Raw genomic sequence first — 17,997 nt, forward strand, 5'->3', positions numbered from 1 at the left:
TGGCTGGGCAATATACTACGTGACTGTGCAATATACTACGTGACTGGGCAATATACTACGTGGCTGGGCAATATACTACGTAGCTGGGCAATATAGTATGTGACTGGGCAATATACTACGTGGCTGGGCAATATACTACGTGACTGGGCAATATACTACGTGACTGGGCAATATACTACATGGCTGGGCAATATGCAATATACTACGTGACTGGGCAATATACTACATGGCTGGGCAATATACTACGTGGCTGGGCAATATACTACATGGCTGGGCAATATACTACGTGACTGAGCAATATACTATGTGGTTGGGCAATATACTATGTGACTGGGCAATATACTACGTGGGCTGTGCAATATACTATGTGACTGGGTAATATACTACGTGGTTGGGCAATATACTACGTAGTTGGGCAATATACTATGTGACTGGGCAATATACTACGTGGCTGGGTAATATAGTATGTGACTGGGCAATATACTACGTCACTGGGTAATATACTACGTAGCTGGGCAATGTACTATGTGGCTGGGCAATATACTACTTGACTGGGCAATATACTATGTGACTGGGCAATATACTACGTGACTGGGCAATATACTACGTCACTGGGCAATATACTATGTAGTTGGGCAATATACTACATGACTGGGCAATATACTACGTGACTTGGCAATATACTACGTGACTGGGCAATATACTACGTGACTGGGCAATATACTACGTGACTGGGCAATATACTACGTGACTTGGCAATATACTACGTGACTGGGCAATATACTACGTGGCTGGGCAATATACTACGTGACTGGGCAATATACTACGTGGTTGGGCAATATACTACGTGGCTGGGCAATATACTACGTGGCTGGGCAATATACTACATGACTGGGCAATAAACTACGTGGCTGGGCAATATACTATGTGACTGGGCAATATAATATGTGGGCTGTGCAATATACTACGTGACTGGGCAATATACTACGTGGTTGGGCAATATACTACGTGGTTGGGCAATATACTACGTGGTTGGGCAATATACTATGTGACTGGGCAATATACTACGTGGCTGGGCAATATACTATGTGGCTGGGCAATATAGTATGTGACTGGGCAATATACTACGTGGACATGCATATTCTAGAATACCCGATGCGTTAGAATCGGGCCACCATCTAGTATATATATATATTTGCCTAAAATACAAAGGAATTGTGTCATCTTTAACTATAGGCCGCTTAGAGATCGTTTCATCTTCAACTTGCTTAACTGTTCACAATAACAGTAATTTTGATCAGGGGTGCCCAGACTTTTACATGCCACTGTGTATATGGTGAATGTGAAATGTACATAATACAAGGGGCATTACCCCGTGTCATATAGAGAATTGTGAAACGCAGCAGTTACAATAGTTTACACACCGGAGTACAGTGAGGGGCCGGGAGCAGTGAAGAATGTGGTATACCGTGTTTATTTCCCAGTGTTATTTCGCCGGTGCTGGAACAATTCGGCATGCACAGACTAGGTGGGCCAATGACTGTGACATGCCGTCAATTGCTCGGGTTCTTGGTGCACCTTGGCAGGGGAATTGAACATCCGATAGGAGTCCCTGAACGCACAGGATGTGCCTCCACGCTGAGAGGAAACGGCTGATTTGCCAACTAGGAATAAACAGTTTATCAGGCTGGAGTCGGCAGGATGCGGGGCCGTAACACCACAGCCATTTGCTAAATTTAAACTCAGACATTGAATGTAAACAAGACATTCCTCCGAGCTGAACATGCTCCAGAGCTGCGATCCGTCAGCATGCCTGCCCCATGTATGTACTTCACATGTCACATACTGCGCATACAGTACATGGACTTACAGGAACACTCCAGGCAAATCTACCACACTGTGCTATGCCCAGAGCAGACACAAGGGGGCGACGCATGGCAGCTGTTCTCTGATGTTTTGGGGTCTGGTGGCAAATCAGGTGTAATGCCATCATACATAATCTTACCTAAAGCTTTACACTGGCATTTTGGGTAACATCTCATTTTAGCAAACCAGATAATCAAAGAGGTTGTTTCATTTTTTTTAAATGAATAAAATTTCCCAAAGTGCTTGTAAAAACACGCAATTTTGGAATTTACCTCTTATTAAAAGTTCTGCTTGTTCTGAAGAACAAACTGATTTTGTATTTTTAATGTTTACTGCTCATTGTGTAGGTTACTGGCCACCTATGCACTCTATCAGCGGCGGCCAGTCCCCTGGGCAAGAAGAGGAGGGCTCCAAAGCTCTTTCCAATAGGGCTTGTAAGCGCAGCTCCAGAGCTGGCTGGATCTGATCGGCTTCAGGGCCTCTGCAGTCCTCCAAGGAGAGGAAAAGCTGCCACTGCTTGCATCATTGGAGGTCATACAGTTTAGACAGGGGTGCAACCATGATACTGGTCCAAATTGCCAATTCTCAGAGACACACAGCCCCCCCAGCAATCAGGAAGCCGGAGACCCTCAGATGACAAAAGGACCAGCGCTTAGAAGTTGTCACCTACCTTGTGATGAAGGTGCAGTCATGGATTATCGTCTCCTCTAGTATAATTCCTTGTTCTTCATCATCTAACACCTGTCTGCCATTATGGTACCAGATGATGTGACTGGCATTGCCCACATAACTTGCTGTGCACTGTATAGGTATTCTGTCACCCTGAAACACCACTTGCCGTAAGGATGGGATGAGATGGTGCGTATGAAGTTCTGGGGTTCCTCCTAAGATCAAAACACGTTATCATCAGAAATGCTGATTGCTTATTTCTAACCATAAAGGATGAGGTGTCCACAAATAAGTGAGATATACGGATTGTTCTCTCCTTACCACAGGTTAGCTGACTTTCCTTCAGGTTTCGCAATGGTCGCTCCCTCAGTGCACTTGGATATGAACACAACGTCCTATCGGAGATCTTAGCAGAACCATTTTTCGCCCAAGTCGCTATCCATTGTAGGTGACAATCGCAGGTTAGGAAATCAGTGGAAAAGTCCCTGTGTAGACACAAGCCAAGCAGCCATCAGAATTTACCCAGCTGGACAGGAATACATGTGGGCAGACACAGTAAGAATACTCACACTAGTTTCAGGGAAGGAAGCTCATCAAAAACCCCAGGACCGAGAGTCGAGAAGATATTTCCAGACAGAAATCTACACAGAGTAAAATATGTGTAATTACAGTAAGTTTTCATTCCTACAATACAAATGGAGAAATCTAAAAGGACTTCTATTGAAATATATGAATACAATTTACGGTAATGAAATAGCATTTCATCCGAGATTTCCACCAGTATGCTGGATCACATTTCCACCAGTATGCTGGATCAGATTTCCACCAGTATGTTACATCAGATTTCCATCAGTATCCTGGATCAGATTTCCACCAGTATCCTGCATCAGATTTCCCCCAGTATCCTGGATCAGATTTCCACCAGTATCCTGGATCAGATTTCCACCAGTATCCTGGATCAGATTTCCACCAGTATGCTGGATCAGATTTCCACCAGTATGCTGGATCAGATTTCTACCAGTATGCTGGATCAGATTTCAACCAGTATCCTGGATCAGATTTCTACCAGTATCCTGTATCAGATTTCCACCAGTATCCTGGATCAGATTTCCACCAGTATCCTGGATCAGATTTCCACCAGTATCCTGGATCAGATTTCCACCAGTATCCTGGATCAGATTTCCACCAGTATGCTGGATCAGATTTCCACCAGTATGCTGGATCAGATTTCTACCAGTATCCTGGATCAGATTTCCACCAGTATCATGGATCAGATTTCCACCAGTATCCTGTATCAGATTTCCACCAGTATCCTGGATCAGATTTCCACCAGTATCCTGGATCAGATTTCCACCAGTATCCTGGATCAGATTTCCACCAGTATCCTGGATCAGATTTCCACCAGTATCCTGGATCAGATTTCCACCAGTATCCTGGATCAGATTTCCACCAGTATCCTGGATCAGATTTCCACCAGTATCCTGGATCAGATTTCCACCAGTATGCTGGATCAGATTTCCACCAGTATGCTGGATCAGATTTCTACCAGTATCCTGGATCAGATTTCCACCAGTATCATGGATCAGATTTCCACCAGTATCCTGGATCAGATTTCCACCAGTATCCTGGATCAGATTTCCACCAGTATCCTGGATCAGATTTCCACCAGTATCCTGGATCAGATTTCCACCAGTATGCTGGATCAGATTTCCACCAGTATGCTGGATCAGATTTCTACCAGTATCCTGGATCAGATTTCTACCAGTATCATGGATCAGATTTCCACCAGTATCCTGGATCAGATTTCCACCAGTATCCTGGATCAGATTTCCACCAGTATCCTGGATCAGATTTCCACCAGTATGCTGGATCAGATTTCCACCAGTATGCTGGATCAGATTTCTACCAGTATGCTGGATCAGATTTCAACCAGTATCCTGGATCAGATTTCTACCAGTATCCTGTATCAGATTTCCACCAGTATCCTGGATCAGATTTCCACCAGTATCCTGGATCAGATTTCCACCAGTATCCTGGATCAGATTTCCACCAGTATCCTGGATCAGATTTCCACCAGTATGCTGGATCAGATTTCCACCAGTATGCTGGATCAGATTTCTACCAGTATCCTGGATCAGATTTCTACCAGTATCATGGATCAGATTTCCACCTGTATCCTGGATCAGATTTCCACCAGTATCCTGGATCAGATTTCCACCAGTATCCTGGATCAGATTTCCACCAGTATCCTGGATCAGATTTCCACCAGTATGCTGGATCAGATTTCCACCAGTATGCTGGATCAGATTTCTACCAGTATGCTGGATCAGATTTCAACCAGTATCCTGGATCAGATTTCCACCAGTATCCTGTATCAGATTTCCACCAGTATCCTGGATCAGATTTCCACCAGTATCCTGGATCAGATTTCCACCAGTATCCTGGATCAGATTTCCACCAGTATCCTGGATCAGATTTCCACCAGTATCCTGGATCAGATTTCCACCAGTATCCTGGATCAGATTTCCACCAGTATCCTGGATCAGATTTCCACCAGTATCCTGGATCAGATTTCTACCAGTATCATGGATCAGATTTCCACCAGTATCCTGGATCAGATTTCCACCAGTATCCTGGATCAGATTTCCACCAGTATCCTGGATCAGATTTCCACCAGTATCCTGGATCAGATTTCCACCAGTATGCTGGATCAGATTTCCACCAGTATGCTGGATCAGATTTCTACCAGTATCCTGGATCAGATTTCTACCAGTATCATGGATCAGATTTCCACCAGTATCCTGGATCAGATTTCCACCAGTATCCTGGATCAGATTTCCACCAGTATCCTGGATCAGATTTCCACCAGTATGCTGGATCAGATTTCCACCAGTATGCTGGATCAGATTTCTACCAGTATGCTGGATCAGATTTCAACCAGTATCCTGGATCAGATTTCTACCAGTATCCTGTATCAGATTTCCACCAGTATCCTGGATCAGATTTCCACCAGTATCCTGGATCAGATTTCCACCAGTATCCTGGATCAGATTTCCACCAGTATCCTGGATCAGATTTCCACCAGTATGCTGGATCAGATTTCCACCAGTATGCTGGATCAGATTTCTACCAGTATCCTGGATCAGATTTCTACCAGTATCATGGATCAGATTTCCACCTGTATCCTGGATCAGATTTCCACCAGTATCCTGGATCAGATTTCCACCAGTATCCTGGATCAGATTTCCACCAGTATCCTGGATCAGATTTCCACCAGTATGCTGGATCAGATTTCCACCAGTATGCTGGATCAGATTTCTACCAGTATGCTGGATCAGATTTCAACCAGTATCCTGGATCAGATTTCCACCAGTATCCTGTATCAGATTTCCACCAGTATCCTGGATCAGATTTCCACCAGTATCCTGGATCAGATTTCCACCAGTATCCTGGATCAGATTTCCACCAGTATCCTGGATCAGATTTCCACCAGTATCCTGGATCAGATTTCCACCAGTATCCTGGATCAGATTTCCACCAGTATCCTGGATCAGATTTCCACCAGTATCCTGGATCAGATTTCTACCAGTATCATGGATCAGATTTCCACCAGTATCCTGGATCAGATTTCCACCAGTATCCTGGATCAGATTTCCACCAGTATTCTGGATCAGATTTCTACCAGTATCCTGGATCAGATTTCCACCAGCTTTGTGGATCAGATTTCCACCAGCATTGTGAATCACATTTGCACCAGCATTGTGAATCACATTTGCACCAGATTTGTGGATCAGATTTCCACCAGTATCCTGGATCAGATTTCCCAATGCTCAATCTCTTAAATGCAATGTCCCACTATTAAATAATAATTTAGTTTTGGGAAAATATACCCAACAATATTTTTGATACATAAACTGTGGGATAGAATCAAACAAATTTGTGGGGTTACCTGTTTGTGACTAGATTTTCTCCGCTATGGTATAATAATAATTTACCGGCGTTTATGGCGTTGGGAGTCCTGTCAGAGAGGCAGCCCAAGGGAATACGATAAGAGATTTATTACATACTCATTTACTGGGATTTCCGATCAATGCGAGGGCTAAATGGGAAAGAGAGCTGGGCCACTTGGAGGATGAAACGTGGGAATCTGTGCTGGAGTGGATACCAAAACTGTCACTGAGTGAACTGTATAGGCTGTCTCAGCTTTATATTTTACATAGAGTATATAAGTCTCCGGAAGTTTTGTATAAGGAATGATTGCGATCTAACTCTGAATGCCCGAGGTGTAATAATGAAAATGCAGGAATATTTCACATGATGTGGACATGTCCAAGATTGGCTGTTTTCTGGTTGGTGGTTCCGAGCCGTGTGGCAAGGGCTTATAGATGTGTGGTCCCAAGGGAACCGGTGGTTTGCTTGCTGGGGTATGTAGAGGAGATTAAAGTGGATAACAACCTGAAGGTAGCAATTGCTAGATTAATATATATGGCTCGAAAGGTAATAGCAAGGATCTGGATAAAAGAGGGACCACCTCCAAGAGGAGAATACCTTAAATACGTGAAGCATGGTCTTGCTCTGGAAAAGGGAGTTTACAAGAAAAGGGGGAAACTGGGGATGTATGACAAACTGTGGATGCCTTGGCTGGAAATGGGTTAGGAGGTAGATAGCACGGGAAAGGTCTTGGGGGTATTTGTTTGTAGGCATTCCTGTCTACACTGCTACAATAGGTGATAATAATCATTACAAATACATCTACTTGTACAAGATACGGTAATAGGTGAATGCGAGCTGTCTAAACGGGGAGGGGGGCAGGCTAAGTTTATGATGTTGGGGGTTGTTACCGTGAAAATCAAAAAATGGATGTATCACTGCACTTTGAATAATGTGATGTTATTCTTAATAAAAACCTATTTGGGTTAGAAAAAATAATAATTTAGTGTGTTAAATTCTCATTAAAAAATGTTTCTGTCTCTACATATTGCTGTTACCCACATGTGGTGCCCACCGCTATCTCAGGATGTCCACATAAGGTCCAGCTCTGCCCAGGTACACGAGGATCTGTACATGAGCTTAGATACTGAGCGTCTGTGACTTTGCTGTGGGCATGTTAGAGCAATGTCTAAACACAGAGACATTTTAGAAAGCAATTACCAATAAAAATAGCTTTATTTGACCTCACTAGTATACTGTAGTCTGCTTCTTATTATTAGTCCTGAAGTGAGGGCACCTGAAATGCAGAAAGTTAACTTAAAAAAGCACACTGCACCTGCTAAACTATGTGCCACATCACCCGAACACCTCTTGGTGATGTGTATATATTATTTTACACTTAAAAGGAACCTGATAGCTGCTACATGCTGCCCGACCCACAAGGAGCATGTACAGTTGAAACTAGAAGTTTACATACACTGTAGAAGACACATATGCATGTTTTGGGCTCATTTTGAGCTCATTCATCCTGACAAAACTTGTGCAACTCCTGTCGCCCTCCACGTGCGCGGATACTCTCAGGATCTTCCACTGCATCCAGGCTATTTGAATAATCCTGTTGGAACCAGTATTGACAGGGTATACGCATCTCTCATTATACCAGTAAAATTGCTCTGATGAAGATCCGGATGTGGACCGAAAACGTTCAACTTTTGTCTTAATGGATGCACATTTAATAAATATCACCTCACGCCAAGATTCTTTTTGAGTGCCAAGTATTTTTCTGATTTTGGACTATTTTGGGCTGGATGCCCTACTTGAGCACCTTTATTATACAGTAGTACGAGTGCCGTCTTGCACTGCCAAAAAACTTGTGCAACTGATCCAGGTTTGTAGGTCGCCTTGCTCGCACCTGCCTTTTCAGCTTTGCCCATAAATTTTCAATAGGATTGAGATCAGGGCTTTGTGATGGCCTCTCCAAAACATTGACTTTGTTATTCTTAAGCCACTTTGTTACCATTTTGGCAGTATGCTTCGGGTTATTGTCCATTTGAAGACTCATTTCCACCCAAACTTTAACTTCCTGGCCTATGACTTGAGATGTTGCTTCAGTATTGCCACGTAATCTTCTTTTTTCATGATGCCATCTAGTTTGTGAAGTGCACCAGTCCTTCCTGCAAGCAATATAAGCCCAAAATTTGATGCTGCCACCTCCATGTTTCACAGTTGGGATGGTGTTCTTAGGCTTCCAAGCTTCTCCTTTTTTCCTCTAAACGTAACAATGATTATTATGCCTAAAAAGTTCAATTTTAGTTTCATAACACCACAGGACATCTGCAAAAATTAATGTGTGCATTTGCAAACATTAATCTGGCTTTTTTTAAGCTTCTTTTGGAGTAATGGCTTCTTCATGGAAGACTGGACTTTCAGCCCATGTTGATATAGTACTTGTTTCACTGTAGATATTGACACAATCATGCCAGCTTCCACCACCATCTTCACAATGCCTTTTGCTTTTGTCCTTGGGCTGATATGCACATATCAGACCAAAGCATATTCATCTCTGGGACATAGAACCCGTCTCCTTCCTGAGTGGTATGATGGCTGGACATTCCCATCTTGTTTGTACTTGCGTCTAATTGTTTGTACAGATGAACGAGGCACCTTCAGGTATCTTCAAATTGTACCCAAGGATGAGCCAGATTAGTGCAAGTCCACAAATCTCTTCCTGATATCTTGGCTGATTTGTTTAGACTTTCCCATGATGCTACACAAAGAAGCAGTGTGTATTAAATCCACAGGTGTGTCTGTAATTGACTCAGTTGTTTCCAAAAATCAGAAGCTTCCAAACATATAACATCATATGGGCAGTCCACAATTGTTTAAAGGCATAGTAATCTTAGTGTATGTAAGCTTTTGACTTTGCAGTAAGTAATACAAATGCCTTAAAACATTCTCTCTCTCATTATTCTGCCATTTGGCAAATATTAATAATTATGGTAATCCTAATTGACCTAAAACGGGAAAGGTTTATTCTCATTTCAAGTCAGATATTGGGAAAAACATGCAGATGTGTCTTTTTATATAGGGTATGTAAACTTCTGGTTTCAACTATATCAGACCTTGCCTGCATGATTTCAGCCACATATATTCAAGTATGAAATGTTGCAGCGTTTCAGAGAACATAGTTTAAAAGCCGCCAGGGACCAAGCTGCATGAGGAGAGACTAGTAAGGCAAGGGGTCACCAGTGACGTCTCTCCGCCTGCTGCCCTGGAATGACAGGTCTCTCCTTTCAGGTGTTTATTGGGAGGGATATCACTCCAGGGCAGTGGCCGGGGTCAAGCCGCCGGGGACCCTCCTGTTCGACTAGTCTCTTGTGTCTGAAACGTGGCAGCGTTTCACAGTTAAATATATGTGTCTGAAATCCTACAGCCAGCGCCTGACACATGCTGTCTACGGCTCGGGCAACATGGATCAGCTGTCAGGCTTCCTGGCTTATTCCCAAGTTTTAGTCACAGGATTGATAATAACCTTCTGATCAGTGATGACCACCATCATTCAGAAAAAAAGCACATGCACCTAATCTGCTCCAATCATTGTCTATGAGTCTGCCATAGATGGTCAAGAACAGCCTTCTGAGATGGGTGCGGGCTCTCAGTGCAGGGAACAACCCTTTAATATCACTAGGTTTGCAGAGGTCATGTTTGGAGCACTGCCAGGGAATAATGTCATGTTATAGTTTGGAGGCCCTATACCTAGCGACAAGTTCCCTTTAGTAATTAGGATGGTTTTTGGTAGAGACACAGCTATCCGCAGCACATGGTAGTACCATAAAGCCCCGGGGCTAGTGAGGGTACAGTACTCCACTCTGGATATAAAGCCTAAAGCTACAAAGTCATGTGTCCAGCTGTGGGGGCAATGTAGTGTGGGACAGACGGACCGCCTACGTATAGCACGAGGAGGTCGAGGAGGAGAAAACAAGAGGGACATTGACTGTATTGTCCCAAAAATAGAGCCGTGGCCAACAAATGCTGAATCCAACTGTTTTATAGCCATGAAAGTGTGAGGAGAGTGCTGGCATGTTAATAGTGGTATATTTTAGGAATGGGTACTTGTCTCCCTGCCTTGTGGTTACACAAATAAGTAGGTTTATTCTAAGCTCAGCAGGACTCCAAAGCCAAAATTCTCATTTTTTTATTTTTAACTTGCACAGTTCCTAGATCTTCTGCTCCGTGCAGTGTCAACAGAAGAGATGACTCCATTTTTTCTGCTGCCATCATCAAAATTAGAACATCTGCTAAACAAGAGCAAAAAATCCCTAAAAGTGAATAGGTGTACTTATCATTGTTATGTCAAATTAGAGGAATATTAGACACCTTTTATGTGCACATTTTGTATTTATACTTACAGGCGTGATAGACTGCTCAGACCCTGAAATGCAGCAGGAAGTACACAGCCAATTCTGTTATTGGAGATGTCTCTAAAAAAAAATAATAAAAGCCATATTTTACTGTGCAGTCAGGCAGCGCCATGACACATTATACCATACAATCAGACAAAAAAAAACAGGTACTAGTCAATCAAGTTAAGATGGGCAGGATACCCGGCCCAGTGGACACTTTTCCTAACCCAGTAGACACTGCCCTATGCCCAACCCAGTGAACAGTTCCTCTATGCCAGACCCAGTAGACACTGCCCCATGTCCAACCCAGTGAACAGTTCCTCTATGCCAGACCCAGTAGACACTGCCTCATGCCCAACCAAGTAGACAAAGCCCCATGCCCAACCCAGTAGACACTGCCCTATTACCGTCCCAGTGAACACTTCCCCTATGCCCGACCCAGTGGACACTGACCCATACCTGACCCAGTGGACACTGCCCCATGCCGACCCAGTGAACAATGCCCCATACCTGACCCAGTGGACACTGCCCCATGCCCGACCCAGTGAACACTGCCCCATACCTGACCCAGTGGACACTGCCCCATGCCCGACCCAGTGAACACTGCCCCATACCTGACCCAGTGGACACTGTCCCATGCCTGACCCAGTGAACACTGCCCATATCTGACCCAGTGGACACTGTCCCATGCCTGACCCAGTGAACACTGCCCCATATCTGACCCAGAGAACACTGCCCCATGCCCGACCCAGAGAACACTTCCCCTATGCCCGACCCAGTGAACACAGCCCCATGCCCATCCAGTGGACACTTCTTCCATGCCAATCCTAGTGGACACTGCCCCATGCCCACCCAGTGGACACTTCCACCATGCTCGACCCAGTGGTCAATGCCCTATGCCCGACTCAGTGAACATATCCCTATGCCGGACCCAGTGAACACTTCCCCTATGCCCAACCCAGTGGACACTGCCCTATGCCCACCAAGTGGACACTTCTCCCATGCCTAATGCAGTGCACTCGAGGGGATCTCATCAACTGGAACCTTAAAAAATAAAAGATGTCACAAATTTTGGAAAAAGATGTGCTAGGTTTGTTTTACATCCACTTTTGGTGCATGTGGCAACTCATACCATAAGTGTGGCATCTGTTTATCTTGTATGCAAAAAAAAAATCTCAATTTCTCCTATCCATTAAATAGTGAAAAATAGCAAACATCACTCGGATGACACAGGATGGCATCCATGTGGAGTCCTTTTTTTCACTTTATATATGGACTTTTTGATCCGCCATTCGCATCAAAATTGGACACATCTCCATTCTTTTTCTGGGCGCTCGATTTGCAAAAAATTACAAACGTGATGAGTTCAGTCCAGGAAAAACAAGACGTGTGAAAAACAGATGTCTGAATGAGGCCTGAAATAAAGGATAATAATGGATGACACGGATGCAAAAATGACTTTCATGGAAATGTAAAAAAAAATACAGAGAATCCAAAATTCTCACTGAGAAAGAAAGGCAATTCTGCTAGTAAGTTTCCTAAAGCTTTGAATGTTATATTAGATTACTCCTGCAGCCAGAGAGATTATAGAAATAACCCTGGTAGGACATTTTGATTAAAACCATTTGCTAATACCTTCTGTTTGTTAGCTCACTTTTTCTATATACTTACAGGCGCTTTAACTCAGGCAGTCCTAAGAAAGCTCCAGGTTCCATTTTGCTGATTAAGTTGTTCTTTAAATCTCTAAAGAACATAAAGAAAGAGATTGATCAGAATTTTTGTTGACAATTATCAGTAGAGTGACAGTGTTCGAAAAGCCTCAGAGTAACTTTTATCTATGTCTGTCTCGAATTTTTTACAATAAAGTCTAACTATATTATCCAACCGGGGTGCTGGACATACATAAAAATAGAAGGATAAGGAAGTAGTTATACCCAAAATCCAACTGCTGTCGTGAAATCCTCCAAAATTAAATTTCTGACTGCTGTATTCTTGGTGGGTGTCAGGGAAGGATTGTTTCTGGACTACAATGTAAGATCTGTAAAACGGCTCCCCATAGTCGTGGTCTCCTAATATCTTTCTTAATAATAATCTTTACTTTTTATTTTAAAGAAAGGTCTCCTAATATGAGTGTGATCCCTAAGGGTCTGGGTGCTGGAACCTCATTGATCCTGACACCAGGAGATCTTGATGACTAAGTAGAGGGGTTGATAAATATACATTTATTTGTCAGGTAGAATACAAGTTAGACCACATTCACACTATCAGTATTTGGTCAGTATTGCATAATAGAAACATGTCACCACTTCTGTATTTTCCTAGTTTTGGCTTACAAATACTGATGTAAAATACTGACCAAATACTGAACGTGTGAATGTGGCCTTAGAAGAATCTAAGGGTCCATTTATATGCACGGATCCATCAGCGGTTGTTTACCAATTCAAGACGGAGCCATTTACCCCTCCGTTCTTGACCAGGCACATTTTTATTCATACATGCGTTTTAAAGCACCACTCCAGTGTTTTTTTTTTTATTGCACCGCTGGAATGGTGCTCTACATGTAATTCCCCTGCCCCCTGTCTCATACTCACCTGCCGCCACCTTCATTGTTTGCCTGTGTCGCTCCCGTCAGTCTCCGGTGAAAAGGGACCTGCCGGCAGCTTCAGTGTTTCATGGAGCGGCGCGGAGGTTACTTTTCAATACAAGTCTACGAGGCCTCGTTCTGGTTCACATAGACTTGCACTGAGAGCTAGTGATGTAGCTTCTGACTTCTGGACAGTCAGGAGCTACTGTCAGTGAAGACGCCGGAGGGCGAGTATATCACCGGGCGCAGGAGCTTACAGTTAATGCGCCACTCCAACGCCTTTTTCTCTCATTCGGATATTCAAATAATATAGATGTCTTTTTCATGATACATGAGACTCTATTTTTATGTCACTGTCATATTCTCTCTCTGTTTTTTTGCTGGTATCAGAAAATATCGGTAAAAGGGAAATAAGTGTCTTGTTTTTCCCATTTTTTGGTTAAATGACCAGAACACTAAAATACATTAAAAATGTATTCCCCATTCTGTCACAAATATTTTTATATATCGGACACTTTTTTGGTTTGTTATGGGGCTAGTGCCATGTTATTTATTTATTCTCTACCTGTTTTTTAAATGTATTTATTTATCATTTATTTTACCTATTGTTCTTACCTTAAGGTAAATGTTCAAATATTTTATTTTTATTTTATTTCGTTTTTTCCAGGGGCTGGCCATTCTCAGATAAACGTGGCTCCCTCCTTCAATAACAGCTACATCCAGTCTCCTTCTACATAAAAGTGACTTTCTTTCCTAAAATCACCACTTTACTAGAGGCAAAATACAGTATATCTATTTGGAGCAAACAGATATATGTATTCCTAAAAATGCAAACTATGGTAGCAATTATTCAAAGTTAAAAAACCAGAAGGAAGTGGGCTCAAATGAGGAACATGTTTGATCACTGCGGCATGTGTTTTGTGTGTTATTAGCTCATATTGCATGTTATTAGCCAGGTTATTATATAACTCATATGTTACTACAATGATCAGTGAGATATCGAACCGTTCGTCATTGTATTTCTTGCCCTTCGGCCAGTGATCCGGTTCTGATAAGCCTCTTTGAATCTCAGTAAAGTCTAGCTTATTCTGCCCGGCTTTGTACTTTTGGCTCCTATTACTGAGACAGAGATACGATAATCTTACTCGCTGAATGCGATAAAAATTGAATGGGGCATGTCCTACTCTCTGCAGCTATTTAAATGATGACCCCTTTTTCCGATCCTGCCAAAAAGCTGAGCCCATTTTTTTTGCATTTAATAAAAAAAGATGTTCCTTTATTTCTGGCTCCACTTGAAAGGCAGATACATTCAGAGATCCAATAACCAGAGGGAATTAATCACGATCATGGCACAGGAGAGCGTATGTCAGCACTGACTTTCTTCCCTCATACTGGAGATATAGCGCTGGATATTAGATCTCACAGAAGACACCTGTTTAGTGTTAACTGGAAAAGGAAAAATACCAACGACTGCCATGATCAGTGGGAGCGAGAATGGGTGTCCCTGTCCACAATTGTAAAAGAAGCGGCAATGGGCACGTCTGACCACAATTTATTGATTGATTGGTCTATGGAAGTGATAATCCGCATGTAAGACCACTTCTCCCAAAAACAGTGATATGGAGCAGTGGTCATGCACCTCTCCTTTCCCATGATGGGCACATAATAATGAGGAGTCAAGATGTCAGGTGTTGTTATTCATCTATGATTGTATTTATTTATTTTTAAGGCCATTTAAGAAGGGCTGTGGAGATGGAGTTGGAATAAAGTGGACCGACTGACTGCTAAAATATACACGGTAATACATTGGGCAAAGTAGTTCAGTGCAGGATGAGCTGCACATTTTTTCATAAGAAATTGGGAAAGTTAAGAAATGTCCTAGAAATGTCTCTGTTCTGTGCCTCATCTAAGGATCTTGGCTTTTGAGATGAATCTGTGCTGCACTTTATGTACATGCCCAGTAGTGACCAGTGCTGTGGAGTAGATGAGATGAATCTGTGCTGCACTTTATGTACATGCTCAGTAGTGACCAGTGCTGTGGAGTAGTAGATGAGATGAATCTGTGCTGCACTTTATGTACATGCCCAGTAGTGACCAGTGCTGTGGAGTAGTAGATGAGATGAATCTGTGCTGCACTTTATGTACATGCTCAGTAGTGACCAGTGCTGTGGAGTAGTAGATGAGATGAATCTATGCTGCACTTTATGTACATGCTCAGTAGTGACCAGTGCTGTGGAGTAGTAGATGAGATGAATCTGTGCTGCTCTCTATGTACAGGCTCAGTAGTGACCAGTGCTGTGGAGTAGTAGATGAATCTGTGCTGCACTTTATGTACATGCTCAGTAGTGACCAGTGCTGTGGAGTCGTAGATGAGATGAATCTGTGCTGCACTTTATGTACAGGCTCAGTAGTGACCAGTGCTGTGGAGTCGTAGATGAGATGAATCTGTGCTGCACTTTATGTACATGCTCAGTAGTGACCAGTGCTGTGGGGTCGTAGATGAGATGAATCTGTGCTGCACTTTATGTACATGCTCAGTAGTGACCAGGGCTGTGGAGTCGTAGATGAGATGAATCTGTGCTGCACTTTATGTACAGGCTCAGTAGTGACCAGTGCTGTGGAGTTGTAGATGAGATGAATCTGTGCTGCACTTTACCGGTGCTGTGGAGTCGTAGATGAGATGAATCTGTGCTGCACTTTATGTACAGGCTCAGTAGTGACCAGTGCTGTGGAGTCGTAGATGAGATGAATCTGTGCTGCACTTTACCGGTGCTGTGGAGTCGTAGATGAGATGAATCTGTGCTGCACTTTATGTACATGCTCAGTAGTGACCAGTGCTGGGGAGTCGTAGATGAGATGAATCTGTGCTGCACTTTACCGGTGCTGTGGAATCGTAGATGAGATGAATCTGTGCTGCACTTTATGTACATGCTCAGTAGTGACCCCCAGTGCTGGGGAGTCGTAGATGAGATGAATCTGTGCTGCACTTTATGTACATGCTCAGTAGTGACCGGTGCTGTGGAGTCGTAGATGAGATGAATCTGTGCTGCACTTTACCGGAGCTGTGGAGTCGTAGATGAGATGAATCTGTGCTGCACTTTATGTACATGCTCAGTAGTGACCAGTGCTGGGGAGTCGTAGATGAGATGAATCTGTGCTGCACTTTACCGGTGCTGTGGAGTCGTAGATGAGATGAATCTGTGCTGCACTTTATGTACATTCTCAGTAGTGACCACCAGTGCTGGGGAGTCGTAGATGAGATGAATCTGTGCTGCACTTTATGTACATGCTCAGTAGTGACCGGTGCTGTGGAGTCGTAGATGAGATGAATCTGTGCTGCACTTTATGTACATGCTCAGTAGTAGGGCAGTGCTGTGGGGTCGTAGTTGAGATAAATTTGTTCTGCACTTTATGTGCATGCTCGGTAGTGAGGCAGTGCTGTAGAGTCGGAGTCAGAATTGTGGAGTCGGGAATCAGGGTAATCGAGGAGTCGGAGGATTGGCTTACCGACGCCATAGAACTGATATAAGTACCAGATTTTTTTTTCTTATTGTAATGTGCTGCTGCAGTGCAGTATAGAACAACCTCCACCAGGGGGTGCTGGATAAGGAAAGGAGGCTGCACACACAGCACAGCAACACTGAACAACAACACAGGTGTCACAGGTAATGAAAGGGACATGAAACAAGCCAAGGTCATACACGGAGATAGCAGCGCGGTACAGAAGGGGCGAGCAGAGAATCGTCGGGGACAAGCAAGACGTCAGAACCTACCGGGAACGTGGTAACCAAAACGTTAGACGAAAAACGGAGTTGGGGTACAGGCCAAAAGTCAGAACAAGTAATATATGGGTGCAGGCAGTCAGAGGCAAAGAGGAACACTAGAACAGGGATCCAGGTCAGGAGCTCAAACAGTGCAGGATGAACTATAGCTGACACTGGCTCACAGGCTGCAGAGGACTTAAATAGCTCAGCCAGCTCCAGGGTGAGGCAGAAAGGATTAACTCCCACATGACCAGTCCAGAGACAAGAGAGCTGAACATAATCTCAGAACTGGATCATGACACTTATTATGCTCTTGTATGAAAAACCATAGAATTACTTCATATTTCTGATGATCTGCAGTACTGTGCAAATGTTTTAAGCAGGTATAAAAAAAATGCTTCAGAGTAAGAATGCTTTAAAAAAAATTGTAAGTGTTAATTGTTTAATTTTATCAATAAAATGCAAAGTGAATGAAGAAAAGAGAAATCTAAATCAAGTCGATATTTTGTTGTGACTGTCCTTTGAATTCGCAACAGTATCAATTCGTCCAGGTATAATTGTACACAGTTTTTGAAGGAACTCAAAAGTGAGGTTGTTCCAAACATCTTGGAGAACTGACCACAGATCTTCTGTACATGTAGGCTTCTGAAAATCCTTTTGTCTCGTCATGTGATCCCAGACAGACACAATGATGTTGAGATCAGAGCTCTGTGGGGGCAGCAGGACGACCCCAAACATACAGCCAATGTCATTCAGTGTAAAGAAGCACAAGGAGTCCTGG

The 17,997-nt window shown here is 43.3% G+C and overlaps 1 protein-coding gene across 1 annotated transcript in view; it reads right to left on the bottom strand.

Moving 5' to 3' along the window:
- Positions 1-17,997, bottom strand: part of ADGRA2 (adhesion G protein-coupled receptor A2) — a 261,166-nt gene that overhangs the window by 76,595 nt on the left and 166,574 nt on the right. The window contains exons 3-7 of the mRNA XM_069766496.1: positions 12,540-12,611; positions 10,875-10,946; positions 3,105-3,176; positions 2,857-3,020; positions 2,537-2,750 (exon numbers count right to left, since the gene is read on the bottom strand). Coding sequence (XP_069622597.1) covers positions 2,537-2,750; positions 2,857-3,020; positions 3,105-3,176; positions 10,875-10,946; positions 12,540-12,611 — 594 coding nt within the window. The remainder of the gene's footprint in view (positions 1-2,536; positions 2,751-2,856; positions 3,021-3,104; positions 3,177-10,874; positions 10,947-12,539; positions 12,612-17,997) is intronic.

The sequence above is a fragment of the Ranitomeya imitator genome, chromosome 4, assembly GCF_032444005.1.
Source record: "Ranitomeya imitator isolate aRanImi1 chromosome 4, aRanImi1.pri, whole genome shotgun sequence".
Classification (NCBI taxonomy): Eukaryota; Metazoa; Chordata; class Amphibia; order Anura; family Dendrobatidae; genus Ranitomeya; species Ranitomeya imitator.